Source organism: Passer domesticus, chromosome 6 (assembly GCF_036417665.1).
Source record: "Passer domesticus isolate bPasDom1 chromosome 6, bPasDom1.hap1, whole genome shotgun sequence".
Classification (NCBI taxonomy): Eukaryota; Metazoa; Chordata; class Aves; order Passeriformes; family Passeridae; genus Passer; species Passer domesticus.
The window spans coordinates 16,368,787-16,386,650 of record NC_087479.1 but is presented as its reverse complement, the minus strand read 5'-3'; the positions used below and the strand labels follow the sequence as shown (position 1 = coordinate 16,386,650).

General features: G+C 41.0%; 1 protein-coding gene across 5 annotated transcripts in view; it reads right to left on the bottom strand.

Annotated features, from left to right (window-relative positions):
• Nucleotides 1-4,874: 4,874 nt before the first annotated feature.
• Nucleotides 4,875-17,864, bottom strand: part of FBLN5 (fibulin 5) — a 56,996-nt gene continuing 44,006 nt past the window's right edge. For all 5 annotated transcript variants that reach the window (XM_064423558.1, XM_064423563.1, XM_064423559.1 and 2 more), the window contains 5 exons: nucleotides 17,152-17,271; nucleotides 14,316-14,438; nucleotides 13,642-13,768; nucleotides 11,088-11,283; nucleotides 4,875-9,236 (listed from right to left, as the gene is read on the bottom strand). In XM_064423558.1, the coding sequence (XP_064279628.1) occupies nucleotides 9,075-9,236; nucleotides 11,088-11,283; nucleotides 13,642-13,768; nucleotides 14,316-14,438; nucleotides 17,152-17,271 (728 nt within the window). In that variant the 3' untranslated portion in view covers nucleotides 4,875-9,074. The remainder of the gene's footprint in view (nucleotides 9,237-11,087; nucleotides 11,284-13,641; nucleotides 13,769-14,315; nucleotides 14,439-17,151; nucleotides 17,272-17,864) is intronic.

Genomic DNA, 17,864 nt, shown 5'->3' with positions numbered 1-17,864 from the left:
ACACCGGGAACGAGCGGCGGTGCTTCCTTTGAGTGCATATCAGCTTTCTGAGTGCTTGTAAATCATCACAAGCCCGGTGAATGGCGTATTACCCACCTCACTTTGCAGCGACTTATTTGAGTGATAAGAATGTGAGAGAGCAACTGTGTGACATAAATTCCTTCACTTTCCACAAAGCAAACCAGAGCCAGTTTTGGCTGTCCTTGCAAATTGCAAATTGAAATAAGAGCATTCCACCTGCAAAAAACCAACCTAACCAACAAACTCAAACCTCATTAGGCATGGGTCATTGAGTGTCATGTGGGTAGAAAAGCCTTTATTGTACTGAAGTCATAAGAAACGTAGTGCAGGTGGGAGGGAGAGCTAGCCACTGGTTAATGATTTATATATGAGGAAACCAGTTCAGTCTAAATTATCTTATATTAACACTACTTGTTGTGGAGACAAGTTTATTCTGCCAGTTGGAAGTCAAATTCTGGCCATAGCTTCAAGGTCACTGTACAAACCCCTGCCTTCACTGGCTCCAAAGACCCAGGACAACTGGGAGAGGGGTAGGGCACCATGTCAGCCTGGGATTCTCTGGGAATACTTCCAAGGCATGCAGCCTTTACACCTTCCTGTGCACCCTCCAAATGTGGTGGATAAACATGGCTGGTGCTTGAGGGGGAACTGGGCATCCTCACCCTCAGAAGCAGTGACCTTCTCCATCCTTTAGTGAACTTTCAGGGGAAAGAAATGCCTCAGATACGTCAAGCTCCTAGTACAGATAAAGTAGTATTACACAAAATGTTAATTTGAGCCTTATCACGCATAAACCCACCAGGAAATGAAGGTAAAATACACACAGGTACCTCCAAGTATGAGCAACTGTACAACATAAAAAATGTGAAAGAAAATTAGCCTCTGGAAAATTAATTGTATTTTGCTTTGAAGTTGTCTCTGCTATTGCCCGTATGTTACTAGTGTTTATGACCAGTAGGTGTACCAGTACCACTGATCCTCATTCACCTTGCTTTCCAAACAGGTTACATAATTATGTCATGCATACTTGCAGTGATCTTGTATGAACACCACTAAACCAGTTAATGATCAAAATAAACTGGAATTCAATTATAATTTTTGTTAACAACATATTTATTAAAAAAAATTAAATTAGTCCCTACTGTTGTATTCAATGCAAATTATTCATGAGCTGTAGAACAATGCAAGCCTTAAAAGCTCATTTTCTGCTAGAAATGAAGTAATGGTTATAGGCTAAAGGGAGAGGATGAGGGATATTGAAATTATCTTTTTAAAATTACAGTACAAAATTATTCTTAAAAAAAAAAAAAAAACAAAAAAAAGACTTCAAAATATAACATTTTTATTGATCCAAGCTGCAAGTAAGAGTCAGGGAAATTACTGTTTCAGCAGCAACACTAAGGAGCATCCTTTGAGCTGGGCAGCGAGTCCTCCTCCTTCCACCTCTACTGGCTGCAGGATAAACTCCTTGTATAAGGTGACACTAAATGTGCTATACCCAAAATTGTGCTTAGATGTTTCTGGTATCCAGTGCATCTCATTAGGTGACAGATGATGGTCAGGGCATCACCTTTTTAATCAACTGGTTCTGCATCCAAACACATGAATGCAGCCATCCTCCCCATGCCCTGCCACCCCTTTTTATTGAAGCGATTGTTCATATTTCCCAAGCAGAGCTAAAATGCTTCATACTGCAAGAGAGATCTGTCTCAGAGATCCTGCACACCGAGAGCATTCTTTAGGACTTTTACATTATCTTAGTGTGTCTCCCCCTTGCCTCTGGCCATGCCTGCCTCTTTCTTGGCTCCACCATCAAACAGCCATCGTGTCTGTATCCTGATATGGATCAGCTATGCTTGATCCTGCTGTGGGAGACAAGGATGCTAGAGGTCAAGGAATGAATTCTTCCTTTTACAGATGTTGTCTGGAATGTCTTAATTTCAGAGCTATTTATAGGCTAATGGGTACTTATGTTTCTAAGGAGATAATCTCCTTTTTAATATTTTGTGTTTCTGGTTGAATATTTTTGTCCATGTCAATGACATCATAACCAAAGCACTGAAGGTCAACTAATCAGCAAGCCCTTTTTTATTAACCTCTGGTTCAATTGTAATTGTAACTGTATCCCTCTGTAATTCTCTTGTGCCCATGGGTAAGACTGCACTGCTGTGAACCAAATGCTGTCACTTACACCACTGTTAACTTGCACCAAATCAGGCTGGGTAATTCCAAGTGAGCACAACCCTGAGGAAAGGCAGAGGGATACACTAAAGCTTTCTGCATGTATTATGTGTATGTAGGTAACAGCTTGGTCCTTTTAATTTTGGTATTTTAAATTTTGCATTTATAGAGATATATAAATGCAGTGAGAAATTTTATAGATATTATTATGTAAATCTGCCCTTGATATCATTCAGAAGTCAGTGAAATTACCTCTCCTTCAGTTCTGTGTCTCTGTGAGCTTTGTTTGTTCCTCACTGACCTGGTGTGTAGACTTGGGCTAGCAGGTGTTTATGGTCACTGTAGGAGCCCAGGGATCTCTGTTGAGCAGCTGCTGGTGTTTTGGAAGAAGTCAGTTTTTCTGTCCCCCTGTTCTACTTGAATGGCATCAGATGTCAGGGTCCAAAGGAATATTTTAAAATGATAAATTATATTCCAGTATTCTTGGGGATACATATTTGAATAACAAATCTGTGTATTCTTGGCAGGCCTTCTTCCTCTTTGTTTGCATTTCATATAGTCTGTGAAACAAAGCAAGTTTACTGACCAAAATGTTTCTGAAAAATGGGAATTTCTCATGAAGACTGGGGGAAATCTGGTCCTGGATTTTTGAATTTTGTTTGCATTATGTGTAGGCAGCCAAGAAACACCATGCTTTGAAGTTTTTTGTTGAAAATTAACCTTTGTAGCTATGGTTTCACATGTTGGTTGGAGAACATGTGCAGAAAGTTGCTGATGAACAGTCTCTGGACTAAGGTCCCAGTCTGGACAAACACATGCACAGAACACTGCAGAATCTCAAGGAAGCCAACATAATCCCTCATAGGTTACAGAGAGGAACAATTCCTATCAATAATGTGACTATGCTGAGGCTTGGGTGTAATTCCATGTTTTAACAAAACAGAATCTATTGCCTGGGCTGGCCTTTGAAGAGCAGGAGTGAGGAATCATTCATGGAAATGCATCAATGAATGTCTTGAAATACCAGAAGAAATTTTGAAATGCTGAAGGTCATCTCAGGAAATTGCAAAGAACACAAAGATAGTGCCCATGAAGAAAGAGATACTGCAATCATGCTATTATTTATTTACAGGAAAGAAGCTTTCAGCTCTACTCTAAAAATATACATATCTGCTTACATTTATACCACTGACAGTGAGATTTGAGACTTAAAACAATACTGGGCTAAACCCAGACCTGAGGTGAGGTGTTTAGTGATCACAGACTTCAGCACAATGATCACATTGAACTCTCTGTAACTTGGGCCACACACTCTGCCTGCAAACTGGAAAAACCTCATCCAAGGTTTGTAAAGCCTAAGGGTATATTGCATAAGCATGTCCTTATCAGACTTCTTAAAATGCCTTGAGACTATCAAGCCAACACAATAACAGATGCAATTTCCAAAGAAAATCGGTACTTAGCATCTTTCACCTTCAAAACTGAGGAGCTGGGGGGTTTTAAAAATCCTGTTCATAAAGCCAGGCTCTACCAGCAGGCTGGGCAATCCCTTCAGCCATTCCCAGCTAATGCTTTGCTGTAAGAGTGCTTAGAACGTGACAATGCCTGCATCTCCAGTGAAACACGTGAAAAGCTTGAACAGGTGGTGGCTGCAGAATAACGTGGTGGGAAAATAATGGATCTTCCCTGGGTATGAGAAGAGCAATTGAGGTCAGTCAGGCCCTAGAAAAGACAAATAGCCTACAACTGATCTCCAAAAAGCAATGTTAAGCGCCAGAGAAGAAGTGGAGTTTGCTCAGCATGTGCTTGCAGTGCATGAATATGATGAGATCATTTGTCCAGGACAAACCAGAAAGGGAAAATGAGTAACCTCAGGGATATGGGAAAGGGAATTGGAAGAGACTGAATATTTCAGGAGTTATTAATTGCTGTACTGTTTCCTACATATCCCTTTGCTACTCAGATACATTCCTCAATTCTTACAATGAGGTTACTGAATCATTATTTACTTCCTGGTGTAAAAGCTGTACCCAAACTCTCCCTTGTGTGGCTTCAACAGTATTTATTGAGTTACCCAGAAGGGTCAGTTTGCAAACCGCTAGAGGGATCTCAGAAGTTTGAGCTAAGAATGGGAATAGGTGAGATTTCCACAGCTGGTGTGCACAGTTAAAAACTTCAGACTGACACAGGTGAGGGAAGGGGCAGCTGCAGAGAACAGTCAGCTATCACTGACATCCCCACACAAATGCCTCTGGACCCTTACACTCCCTGTGGCACTGACCCTTTGGCACATGTCACCTTTCTGAGGCAGGATTTCTGCAGATCTCCAGAAGTCTGGTTATGGCCATCGTCCTCAGTCTGCATGCATGGCACCTGCTTTGGGGTTTAGGTATTCAAAATTGGTTCAAAGACTTATAACAACAAAATATAATGGGCGTAAAACACTTGTCTGGACTTGTGTCAGATGAGGAAACAGAATTTCCTTGTGCCATGTTGCCTTACAGCTCTTTGACTTCCAATTGCAGAGCCACACCACCACTTCTGTAGCTTCTGTAAATTTTCCTGTATGCAGATATGTGTGCAGTGCTTTACACAAACTTAGAAGATTCTAAGGACACTTGTTATCTTTTCATTGAAGAGCATCAGTCATGCAGATTAACACCACCTGAGGGGTTTGTCCATAGGGGATAGAGATTTATTTTGAAAATAACACCTGTCAGGATTGAATAACATTAGGGCATACTTTTATTCCTTTTTTTAAACATCTTTATGTTATGATATTTTCCTTGTTCTATAATACAGCTACATGCTGTGGAAGATATTCAGTAGCATATTCTGTGAATAAGCCAGGCTGGAGAGCTTGCATGACCACAAGTTGTACTGATTGTACTGTTCTGCCAGCTCTAGACAGAGAAAAATTATTATACAAGTTCTGCTTATGCTGATACCATGTTTATGAGACAATAAAATTGACTCTTCTGAAGGCTAAGTCAAAAAAAAAAAAAAGGCAAATATGAATACAGGACTCCAACTGAAGAGGAGAGAGCTCGTATGAATGGCCCTGGGCACCACACTCAGTGATGGTGGGTGACCAGGTTCTCAAAAGAAGTTGAGTTTTTAAAACAAAGTTATTGTAGTCAGTGAAAATCACCAGTTGAAAAGCAATTCTGTGGGATCCAGGAAACTCTTGGGTGAAATAACATTTTGTTGTCTGTGTCAAAAAGTCAATTCCCTAAAAATATATCAAAGTCAAATAAGCCAGACGATAGGATTCACTTTACTCCCTCTGGCACCTAACCCAACTAGCATGAACCAATTTTTTTCATTTATCAGAATAGCTTTTCCTTCCCAATTATTGTGATCTGTATCAAAGATTGCTGCCATATCTGCTTTCTTTTACCTTTATTCCAGTTACTGCATTGGCAATAGGTGCTGTACAAACACACAGTGGAGGGCAGTTTTTCTGCTGAGAACCTGTGTTCAAACAGACATGACAGCTGACAGGCAGGAGAGGCAAAGAGCTGTCCCTTCCCTGCTTGGCAAGGGAACAGCTCTGCCAGCCTGAGCAAGCAGAGCCAGAGGGAACCCCGCACACCCAGACCAGGGTCTGTGCTCTGCCTTGGTGCTGCTCACAATACTGGCCATTAACCATATGGCAGAACTCTTCACGTTAGAAAATCGTCAGCAGTGGATTACAATAAAGATTCATTTTCTGAGCAGACCTGGAATTCTGTCTGCTTTTGAGGAGTCCTGGCCTCAGAGGAGGACATGAATATATGAAACAGTTGCATGTTTACGTTTTTAGCTTTCATGCTGTAAAAACCTGACATGCGTAGTCTGCTTTTTTTATTTGGTGAGAATTGCTGTAATATTTGAGTCTGCAATGGTCTATTGAAAACCGACCCCTGAGTAGGAAATAGAGAGTTTAGATGTTATAAACTGCTAGTAATTTATTATTTTGAGATTGGCATATATTTTGGCAAAGTTTAAGTTGGCTGGAGTGATAGTGAGTGATGAAAGATGTTATGGCAGTTGAGAAGTGGCTGAATTCCTTTGTTTCCAGACTTTTCACTTTTTTTTAAGGCGCAGAATGTTTATATAGAAAGTGTAATATTGTTTTATAGGTATTTGCTGGACCCTGCTAAAACCAAGCACTCAAGCTTTACTCTTTTAACAAAGTGTTTTGTTATGGAATTCCTCTGGGTTTTGATGTTTCTAAAGTAGGGTTAAATCAGGTTGGTATGTGGGGGCCATGGGAGAACAGGCCAGAAGTGACAAACTGTCTGATGTCTAACAGGGTGTGCTTCCACTCCAGGACATGATGTAGTGGCAGGAAGAGAGGACTCCTCAATTGAGCATGAAGGAGGCATAACATAAGGGCACAAAAAGAGGGGAAGAGAGGATTTTAAGCTCTGAGAAAGCTGGCAGCATTTTAAGAGTTGGACATTTTCAGTGCAAGACCCTGCCTGCCCCACGGCTGCTCTCTGGTCCACCAGAGCCTGCATGCTTCCCATTTTTTATTTCCATCGTCTGGAGCAGGAGCACTTTTAGTCCCATGGTTATAAATTATCATTCTTCCTTCCCAATCATCTCTATTTTTCCCTCCAAGACTGTGGTACTTGATGAGCCATGATATACTCAGGAAACAAATTCTTGTTTCTGATATTTCTCTGCCCATTTCCTCTGCATTTATCTCCTCCAAGTCGGCTGCTCATAAAACTCATTGGCTTTCTGCCTTCAGCTTGGCTCACTAAACCCTGGAGTCAGTCTCCAGCCTTTTTGTTTTTGCAATAAAGGACAGAGCTCTGAGCCACAGCATCCTGGGATGTTGTAGCAGCAGAGAGAAAGCCTTTAAACCATTAAGAAACGGAAGCTGCTAAACTCAGTGTTTCATTGCTGAGAGCATCAGGGCTTCCTTCAAGCTGAGTACAAGGAAAAAGAGCAGAATTTCTACTAATTCACAAATCTTACTAGGAACAAGAGGCAGGTTTCTGGTTGTATCATGCAGTCTATGTTGTAATAACTTTCCAACTCTGTATTCTCCCATTTAATACTCCACTTTAATGAAGACCTCACGTTGCTACTCTGCTCCTACTTGCCCACATTACAGTCTTTGTAAACCTCTCCCAAGTAGCACCGAGCACTTCCAGTTCTCAAAAGACAAGCAAAGGTTATCCTTCCTGTCCTAGCAATGCTAGAGAGCCAAAAAGCCAATAAGGAAAAACAAAGTAAAAGAGCTTGTTTCAAACAGATTTAAGAACAAGGCATATAAACCCTCATCCCTATTAAAATAAAAGACCAAAGTGCCAGTGGCTTCAACACGCATTATACCTTCCAACTATACAATTTTTAATTTTTTTTCAAACTATTAAACCTATGTATAGATTTAGCTTAGCACTGAGAGGCCTCAGCTGGAATACTTTTGGGCACTGTGCTTCAAAAAAGATGTGAACCAACTGGAGAGAATCCAGATGAGAGCAACAAGAATGATCAAAGGTCCAGAAAATGTGATGTATGAGGAAAGACCAAAAGAATTGGGTTTGTTTAGACTAGAGAAGAACAGTCTGAAGGGAGACGTGACAACAGTCTTCAGACACGTTAGACTGCTGCAAAGGGGAAGATAAACTGTTCTCAATTTCTACTGTAGGTTAGAAAGCAACAGATTACAATGGAGATTCAGATTAGACTTTAGAAGAAACTTTTTTTTTTGGTTACAGCAGTTATACCTGATAAGACAATGCCCATGAAAACTGTGGGATCCCACTATTTGAGATTGGGGTACTGGTATAGGCTGGACTGCTTTGTGGTAGAAGCATGAGTAAGACTGCTCCTAGTCCTTTTCAGCTATTTCCCTCCATGTCAGAAGTGTATGAGAGACATTGCAAGTGAAAAAAAAAAACCAAAAACAAAAACCAATTAATATTTTCTGAAGGAATTTGGACTGGTCTGACCTGAGTCTTTGAACAGGAGATTAATTGCAGCCATACCTACAGAGTTAGTATTACTACCTTGTAGCCATTAGAAACTGTTTGCAACTATCACACTGAGGAAAACAGGGAAAAATAAAATTCTGATTCTTATCTGCTCTAAAGTCCATACTTATGCTGGACACTGTTCTGGCAGTGGAGGCCTATCAAAAATCTTGAGTGTAAATAAGCATAAAGTCCTAAATGTTGTAAAACACACCATCCAGTGATAGATTTCTATGAATTCTGTTATATAGAAAGATTTAATACAGAAAGGAACCCAAATATGTGACACTTTGTCAGAAAGCAAAAGATTACATAGTACAACACGTTTTTTTGGAATGAATTTACAATGAATTTTAACTATAAAATAGAATGAAAAAAACCAGGTGAAAGTAAGACAAATGCAGGGTGAATTGAAACAAAGTGCCTGACTGATAATTCCAGAGATAATTGGGAATGCAAATTGGGACTCCTGAGGTCCCTTGTTTCAATAGGTGGGTTTTTTGTTTCTGTTTCTGCTTGCTTGTCTGCTTTTCATTTATAATGAAAAAAAAAATTGAAAAGGCAAGATTGCAAAAGCCAGCTTTTTCCTCAGTTTTTTGGTGCTTTCTGCTAAGCAGCCTTGGAGCTACAAAGGTTCACAGTCTTTCACATAGATTCATGCCCTAGAAGTGTTTACAGTGAGAAGAAGAGTCCTTAAAATACATGACCACACAGACAATCATATGGGATCTTCAGGTGTTTGCATCCTGGTCAGGACTGTGCATGAAGAAGCCTCTAGACAGGCGTAGGTCACCAGCTCTGTGGAAAGAGTGATTTGGTCTGGAGCTGCTATGGGAGAGAGTTCTGCAGAGGAGGAACTGTCTCTTTTGGCTGAATGTTTCCAGGGCACAAACTGGAGGTTTAGAAGGAGTACTGTGATACAAATATCCTCAGCCGGATGACGGAGCTTCCTCTGAAGTTGATGACGGTGTTAACAGTGATCATTTCCAAGTCCAACTCGATGGTGCGGGGCCCCTTCACGGGCCGGGTCATCACCAGAGTAGCACTGATGGGTCCCGTTTGCTGTGCATGAAACAAGAGAAAGCAAGTGAGATTGCCAAAACTAGTTCTTCAAAACTACTGTCTCACTAGTCTTCAAGCAGCCAAAATAGGTGTTTTCTGTTTCATTCTTTGAAACCACTGCAACTGATAGGACAGAGTTTCATTTCAGCATTTGGCTTCTTTTCAGTGTGAACTGTCACCTTCTACAGTTTGTAAAGCCTTTGGGAGCCCTGCACATTAAAGTGCCTATTGAACATAGACACTTGCTATTGCCCGAAGAAGAAAAAAGGTGAAAACATGGATTTAGAGTATGAACAAGTAATGACAGATTTTTGTTTGTTTGTTTTTTTACTTGAAGTACTCTTTAGTTTGATGTAAAGTTATTGTGAAGCAGCAGACACTCAGAAGGGCTTGTGTTAAAGAACCTGGAGAACAGGTGTCCCCATGTGAACGGGGCCTGGGTTTGTGGTACATTGTGTGTGTTAATGGTACAAACCTTACGCTCCAAAAAGAGCTTTGAATATGCAATGGCACTTCAGAAAACCCATCCTTTATTAAATGGAAGCAGAGCTTTGCAGTATCTGACCAGAACAGTGGATTACGTGCATTTGAAAATCAGAGCTGCTGATGTTAAAAGCAAGTGCAGTTTGTTTTCCGTAAGGAGCTTACATAGCCAGAGTGGGTCCTGTTTTACCTGTCCAGTTCTACCTCAAAATGGGTGTTTGTTACCTTTGATCAGAGAAGGCTGACAGAGCCATGAGGAGGTGCTGGGCATGTTGCCTGGTCCGTGCCAGGCCGGGTCCTGGTGCCTGAGCAGGGCACAGTGTCCCTCCCCGCTGGCCATGCCCAGGAATGGCTGCGTGAGGAGCACTGGAACAGCAGGCTCGGGCACTGGGGGTTGGGGCTGGGGCCTCAGCACTGCTAGATTGGCCCAGATCAGGGGAAAAGGCCAGTGGGATCAGTGATGACTTTGCAGCAGGAAAGCTCTTGTGAGATGTAAATGATTGTAATGAGTCTGCTTGTCAGTTCAGGATTTTGGAACATTTTTCTTTTCTTACAGTGGGAATCTGAGGTTCTTGTGAGAAATATGCCCTGAAATCTATTCCACTACCCATGTCTGTGAGGGATGGGAGCCTTCAGCAGGCACAGAACAAGACTTAATGTGAATGCCAGAGCCAGGTTTTGCCTGGGGCTGAAAATCAACCTCCTGAGAGTCACCGACCCTTGTGGATGTGCCCCATTCTCGGCAGACACCCCTGTAATCTCTGCATGTTGGTGGTGTAGCAAAGATGACTGGGGAACACAGAGATTTCCTGAGGAAAACAAATTTAAAAACCTCAGGTAATTACATTTTCTCTAACAGTGTCTACAAAAAATGTGTGTTCTCAGTGGAAAAAAAATCATAACAAATGAAAGCAAAGAACCCAGAAAGTAAATTGTTGGCATAAAGGGGTAGGTTTTTTTGCTTAATTTTTGCTTTTCACATTTTTCAATTTCCAATGAAAAGGTTTAATAAAACAGACAAGAAACATTGATTATTTTGGTGACAGGTGTTGAGTGCCCATCAAATAAAAAACAGTTTGGCACAATGATGTTTCTCTTGAGCTTGGGAAACCTGAGCTATTCTTAGACAGGGGTATAGCTCTGGGCTTTCCTAAACCTGCTGTCTCATAGGAGAGGCATGTTTGCTTTGGGTAGGTTACTCTCCTGAGAGATCCAGCAGTTCCTGCAGATCAGCACGCTGCTCTGCACATCTGTGTGTAAAAAAAAAAGCCTCATACTGAGGTAGTCACAAGAAGCTCAGTTGTGCCATCAGGACATTCAGCTAATGACAAGATACTCCGTGTTTTCCCCAGGGAGCACTGGACTTACCCGCATGTAGAATTCCCTGCCCTCGTTCCCTGATTTGATTTGGAAGATGTAATAGGCTCCAGGGTAGCGAGTTGTTGCTTGCATCTGAAAAATATCCGAAGGCACAGACCTCCCAGACACCATATCCATCACTCTGTACAGGATGGTGAACGGCTGATCTCTGCAGCCAGGGTTTTCAGCGGGACACATGCAGCGGCTGGTTGTCAGAGATAGGATTGTCAGAGATAGAATTGTCAGCAGGGGTTACAAACTGCTGTAATATTTGATTCTTTATATGCTAATATAGGTGCATAAATAAATAAACAAATAATGTTGTTGACCAGCTAAAAGAATCAATGAAACTTGTAATGTATTTTCTCACTTTAAGCATTTTCTGTGTTGCTGTTCTGGCCTATATCCTGCCTCCTTTTTCTTGTCTTCTCGGCCAAAATACCTTGGCATTCTCCTTAGATCACTCAAAAATGTGAACTGTCTTTGAAGCAGCCCTGCAGGTGTAGAATACTTGGTACATGTTTGTTCTGATAGTAATTTAAACTGAACTGTCCCCAGAATATTATTATTTGCTTGCTTCTTATGCTTCTTATGAACCTTTATCCAATTGTATTTCTTTTGACAGGAGGGGAAGGAACTGCACAGTCTTAAAGATGTGGTACACAATAGCATGTGCTCCAAGGGTATTCTCTACCTATTAACAAATGAAATTCAGATTGCTTTTCTGACCTCTAGTGAGTACTGCAGATCATGGAACTAGAACACTCAAATCTCAGTTTGCATGGATTATGATCAGATCAGTGGTCCTTATTTAATTTGTGAATTTGGAATTTTCTTTTTACTTTAAATTCACCTATACTGAATTTCATCTGCCATTTTTATTGCACAGTCATTGAGGCTTATTCTGTAATATTTTTCTACCCACTCTTTTATCTACTGTTTTCAGATATTGTTGCAGACTTTGCCCATCCCATTTATTGTTTGCCCATCCCAGGCTGTTTGTGATGGACCAAGTAGGTCCAGCTCAGACCTCTGCAGAAATTCAGCATGAAAGGTGACAATTTAATACTATCCTCTGTTTAATTTTTATCTTTCAGCTTCTTGTATTCCAGGGACTTTTCTGTTACTTATGACTGCTTAATTTCCGTAATAACTATGTGAGGGGCTTTTCAGAAGCCTTTGGAAATGCAATCAGACTGCATCAGTCCATGTGCCCTAGCCACATGCTGCTGATTTCTTCAGAGAACTCTAAGGAAGTTGTAAAGCAGGATATCCCTTTATAAAATCCATGTTGGGGGAATTTACTGGGCAAGGGTCTTTTTGACAATTTTTTCTATAACCTCCACTGCTGACATAAATTTCAGACAGTGCATCTGGCATGTCCCCCATCAAGAGACTCCTGGCATTATGAACACCCAATTCCTTCCACAGAAAACACAGATGCAAGGAATTCACTTGGCTTTTATACTGACCACTTCTAGGCATATGTCACTAATTAAGTGCAGTCCCATCTAGACATGAGCCAAAGCCACCAAGCACAAAGCTCAGAGAACATGTTCTGATGCAAGCTGCTCTGCAAGGACTCTGTAGCTGGGCTCTGGGGAATTTAGATGCAGAGGATTCAGTTATGTCAAATTCCAGTTTAAGCCTCTATCAACAAGGTAGGAAAACCCAGAACTAGACAGACACTATGTGTCCACTCTTCAGCTGCCCTAGTTCAGAAAGCAATGTAAATACACTAATAAATTCTAAAGGAAAGAAGCTAATTACTAATCTCTTGACTTTCTATAAAATGTATTAGGCTACTAAGCAATTCCAGGTTATTTGGTGTAGTGTAAACACTGCAGATGAAATAATGAGGACTGCAGTATATTGAGATCTGTCTGGAACTGAAATATTTTGTGCCCCAGAAAATGCATACAAATGTAAAAGAAACAGGCTATTTTTAGAAATGTAGGGTTTATTGCTTGCCTGCTCAAATGATTCCCAGTTGAGACAGTAACAGTACTAACAGCCCCATCCAGACATACCCAATGTCTAGGCAAGGTGGATCAGTCTGTGAACTATTCAGAACTTTTAATCTTTAAGCAATAAGAAACAATTTGTATCCTGCTCTAACTAATATTTTAAAATACTTTCCAGGCATAAACTAGTTACCATTTGCAGGAAATAGTCCTACTAATAAACAGGCTGCATTTGAGCATATATGAAGCCAGTAAAGTAAGTAAATGTCTCTTATTACATCACAAGCCTTGCTGTTTTGTCACCTGATAGCGGTGTTTCCAGTCTAACTTCACATACATCTAAGTATGATACATATATCATATCATATCATACCTGGTGACCTGGTAAGCAATTGCAATTTATTATTTTTATAAAGCTTACCAGTGGTAAATTTAGCAATGTATGTAAATTTAGCAGTAATGTAGTAAATTTTTTATGTATGTATAGCTGTTTATACAGACTTCATGGTTGTACTGTAAAATTGCAGCTTCTTTGGTTTACCTTAGATAAAACTTTCACAGACAGAATTTACTTTTGTGGCTGTGGGTATGTTACTCACTTCTCATTAATCTGGAGATAAGGCTCCTCACATCGTACTGGGTCTAAACATTTATATTCTCCTGGGATATTGAAACATGTTTGCTGTGAAGTGCAGGTGAAGTTTCTGATTTCACATTCATTGATATCTAAAACACAAGGAATGAGAGAATGGCTGAAGCAGGGAAATATGTACAAAATACCACTCCTACAAACTGGTTTCCATCTTAAAGAATTACCCCAAAATTCATAAAACTCTTGCACTGTGAGATGTGGCCTTTTTATAACTGTTCCCTCTTTTAAGATCAGTTTTTACTCCATTCACTTCTGCTAATTAGAGTGCTCCCACATGCTAAACACTGGGAAAAAAAAAAAAAAAGGAAAGGACTTGAGTGCTCAAACTCTCTGACTTTAGAGAATGGGAAAAGTAGAGATGTACAGCAGAGGGGAGAGCATTTGAGGTCTTTCCTGTGTAGCTGTTTCCTAGCCAATAAAGTCTTACTTAAAACAACACACCAATTCACCTCAGCAACAATAGTCACATGCTGACATTCTTACCAGAATTGCATAATTGGCCCCTATGAGTATTTCACTGTGCAATGCCAAGACTAAGCATCTCAATTCTTAAAAACCTCTTTCTAGACACAGGATCTACTGTCTGGTCCCCATGGGTTTAAATCAGTGCAGAAATGTTACCTTGGCAGCTTCTACTGTCGTCAAGCAAGTTATAGCCCGAAGGACAGGTACAGTAGTAAGAGCCAGGCCCGTTCACACATTCGTGCTGACAGAGAAACTCTGAGAAGCTGCATTCATCCATGTCTGCAGGGGTAAAACAAAAACCAAAGTTTAGTGCCTTTGGCTTTACTGTCAAAAGAGCAGGCAGGTGGCCACCCAGACTACCTGCCCATTACCTCCCTAGAGCTCTGCAGCAAGCTGACAAAATGCTATACAACAGGGTCTTCATTAAACACTTTTTCCCTAAGGAAACCAAAGCTGCTGCTGCTGAACACAATGTATGGCTTTTAATTATTTATTTTTCTTTTCTAATACCTGTCACCAGTTGGCCATGTTTTCATTTCTGTTTTATGTCAGAGATAGAGATACTCTGACAACAAAGCTGCAACTGTAATTTAAAAGGAAAGACTTGGCAGCAGTTTTATTTTCTTTTTTTCCCCCTCTTTTGGAGAGCAAGCTTCATGTTCCCAGGGCCACATGGGCTCCAGCAGAGCTCCTGCAGCCAGCCCTGTCTGTTTCATGTTTTTTAGCCTCTATAGTCAGTTCCTTCCAAGTCATTCCAGCAAGGCTACAAGAGCACATCCCAGCCTGGGTCAGACACGCTGGAAGGCCCAGCCCTCTCCCACATACCCGGGAAGCCAGGCAGTCTGTCAAATACCTGACTGAAAGCAGAAACTGTGCTCTTTCCCCCTTGCTCTCATGAATTGACCAGTCTTTGTGCTCTGCAGAGCTGTGCTCAAGTGAGAAAGACGAACTTGAGAGCGGCACATGGAGGCATGGCTGACTGAGGGGAAAACACATGCAAAGGCACTAGGCCGAGGGAGGCTGCCACTAATCATTTCCTTATTTCCCCGTTCAGGGGAAGAAAGAAACAAAGGCCAGAGCCCCAGCCAGGAACTCCCAAGTTCTTATTCCCAGGTCTGACATGTTGACTCTCCCAGGCAAATCACTTTTACTCTTCAGACTGAACTTCCCTTTCTTCTAAATTGGGCTCAGTCCATTTATTCACTTCTGGTGTTTTGTGCAAATAGATTGGAAAATATTTGAAGTCCAAATATATCCAAGTGGCTTTAGGGCTGAAATCAGATTCTCAAAAGGGAGATGAAAGGAACTCTACACTTACATAGTCCTGTTACTGCGTGAGCTTCCTGAAACACCTCCCTGAAGCTACATGCACTGAGGGCTGACTCCATAAAGTGGCTGAGATATCAGCCACCCTGTGGCATCCTAGCCCTGACCTCCAGCATATTGGATTTGTGTAACTGATGCTTGGCTGCTGTCAGGTGCTGAGGGACTTAGAGCCCTGAGGGCCCTACATTCCTGCTGTTGGGCCCACAGTGTCCCTAAACACTCCTGGCATTCTCCTGGCTGACTGTGTGCAGACAACAGGGTGGCTGTCATTTCAGAGCACATCTAATGCACATGGAAGACCTCTGTGATTAGAAAATAATGATGCTGTTGGGAAGGCCAGGTTGAAATCTCTACCTCTCTCCTTGAACTGGGGAAGAATGCCTCCCAATTTCAAGGTAAGTTGGCTGCTAGGCCGTGGACTAACCCCACTCCTATTGAAATAAATGTGAATCCTGGGTGTCTCTTAAGAGTGTCCTCCTAACCAGGCATTCCCTCTGTGAGCCTCAGATGTCCAGTGATGGCTGTGGAGTGGAAGAAGCTCGTGCAGAGAAACTTGACCTGCTTTGTCAAACATCTCTTGCACAAGAATGTCAGGAAAAGATTTTCTGCTCTGTGTCTGGGTGGTGGAAAGACCCTTTGGCTGGCTTAGCTCTCAGACATGGATGAGGCTCAAGCACCACCTCATTGGGCATTGCAATCGAACTTATCTGGTTCAGACCCCCAGGTAGCTCAGGAGGTGAACACATAAAAAACATTCAGGAGTCTAACTTAGAAGAAGAAAATCCATCAGTATGCAGAACACTAGGTGTTTAATTCTTACGACCCTTTAGATATTTAATATTTGTTCTTCCCCTTATAACAAGGAGATTTTCAGGGAAAATATCTTGGGAAACACTAATCACATACACTGAATCTCACATGTCTTCTCTCTCAGAAACAGCATATTACATCTGTTTACTGTAAATGAAAACTCAAGTATTTTCCAGTGCATTTTTCCTTCCAGGGCATATTGGCTGAATTTTCTAATTTTATCAAGCTGATTGTACAATAAGCAAAGAAATAAGTTTTGCTTTCAACTAAAATAAAATAATAAAATAAAAACAAAAACCAGAAAGGAAAAATTACAGTGACATCGGCATAATTTATTCTGCTGTGTGCTGAATAGGTCAGCAATAACTGTACTAAGAAATCATATATTGTTTCTAAAGTGAAACCAGAGCCAAACAGAGGAAACTGGGGAAAGTTTCACTGGGAAAGAAGTGAGCAGTTGTTAAAAGCAAGGGAAATATATGCATTTAACAGACAAATGGAAAAGTACTTTTTATAAACTATTTCTTTAATCATGGAAGAATGTCCTCAGACTATCTCTACTTGCTCTAATAAAGCTTCCTGTTCGGCATTACAAAGTGCTTTCTTATGTTTTGCTGTTACCTTGGAGCTTTTGAATATTTAGGTTATTTCTTTTAAACCATTTGTGGCCCTCCTCCACAGAGCTTTCCTGGGTATTTGCTGACTGCTTTAGCTGGAAAGAAGATCATGAGTTGCAGCTATCCCGATGCTACCATGGACCAAGGCAAAAACTTTTTAGAAAGATGTAAAAACAATACCTTTGGAAAAGTACACATAATAGAATTAAAGAAACCAAAACAGTAAATAAGACAGTTACCACTGCAGTTAACTCCATCAGCTTCCAGTTCATAGCCAGGTTCACAGCGGCAGAGAAAAGAGCCATAGGTGTTGACACAGGTCTGAGTGCAAGGGTTTTCACTTGTACATTCATTCACATCTATGGGAAACCAATGCCAAATTAATCAGTGACTTCTCCCCAGACTCCATTTTCTTTTTTTTTTTTCTGCAGAGCATTTCAAAGAGATTAGCTGTACAGTCAGAACGATTTGTTCTGAAAAATATAACCAAGTCAGCCCTGTTTATTTGGATTCAGGTTGATGCCTGGGAATAGCATGTTGGAAACACAACATGTGTGGAAGTGAAGCATTTTAGGAATGACTTCAATTAAAAAAATAACGTGGAAGATGGGGATGAAATTTTTATTACAAATGTTTTGGTCCTTTTCCTGCAATTTGAAAACCATTGAAACAATATTATCATAACAGATCTGAGAAAAAATGCAGCAGGATTTTCCTGAGAAAGACGATGCAGTGATGAGGGGTCCTTATGGAAACCTCGGGCTAAGGCAAAAGCAATACTTTTTTCCTTGTAGGACATTAACAACTTCTGGGCATCATGAGCACAGACCTTCTCCTGCAGCATGTGGAAAGATGTTCTGCTTTGCTAGGGAGACTGTGAAGGGGTTGTGCTGACTTTGAGCTAGCACATCACAGCAAAAGGTGGTCTAATGCTTAGGACTCCAGTCTGGAT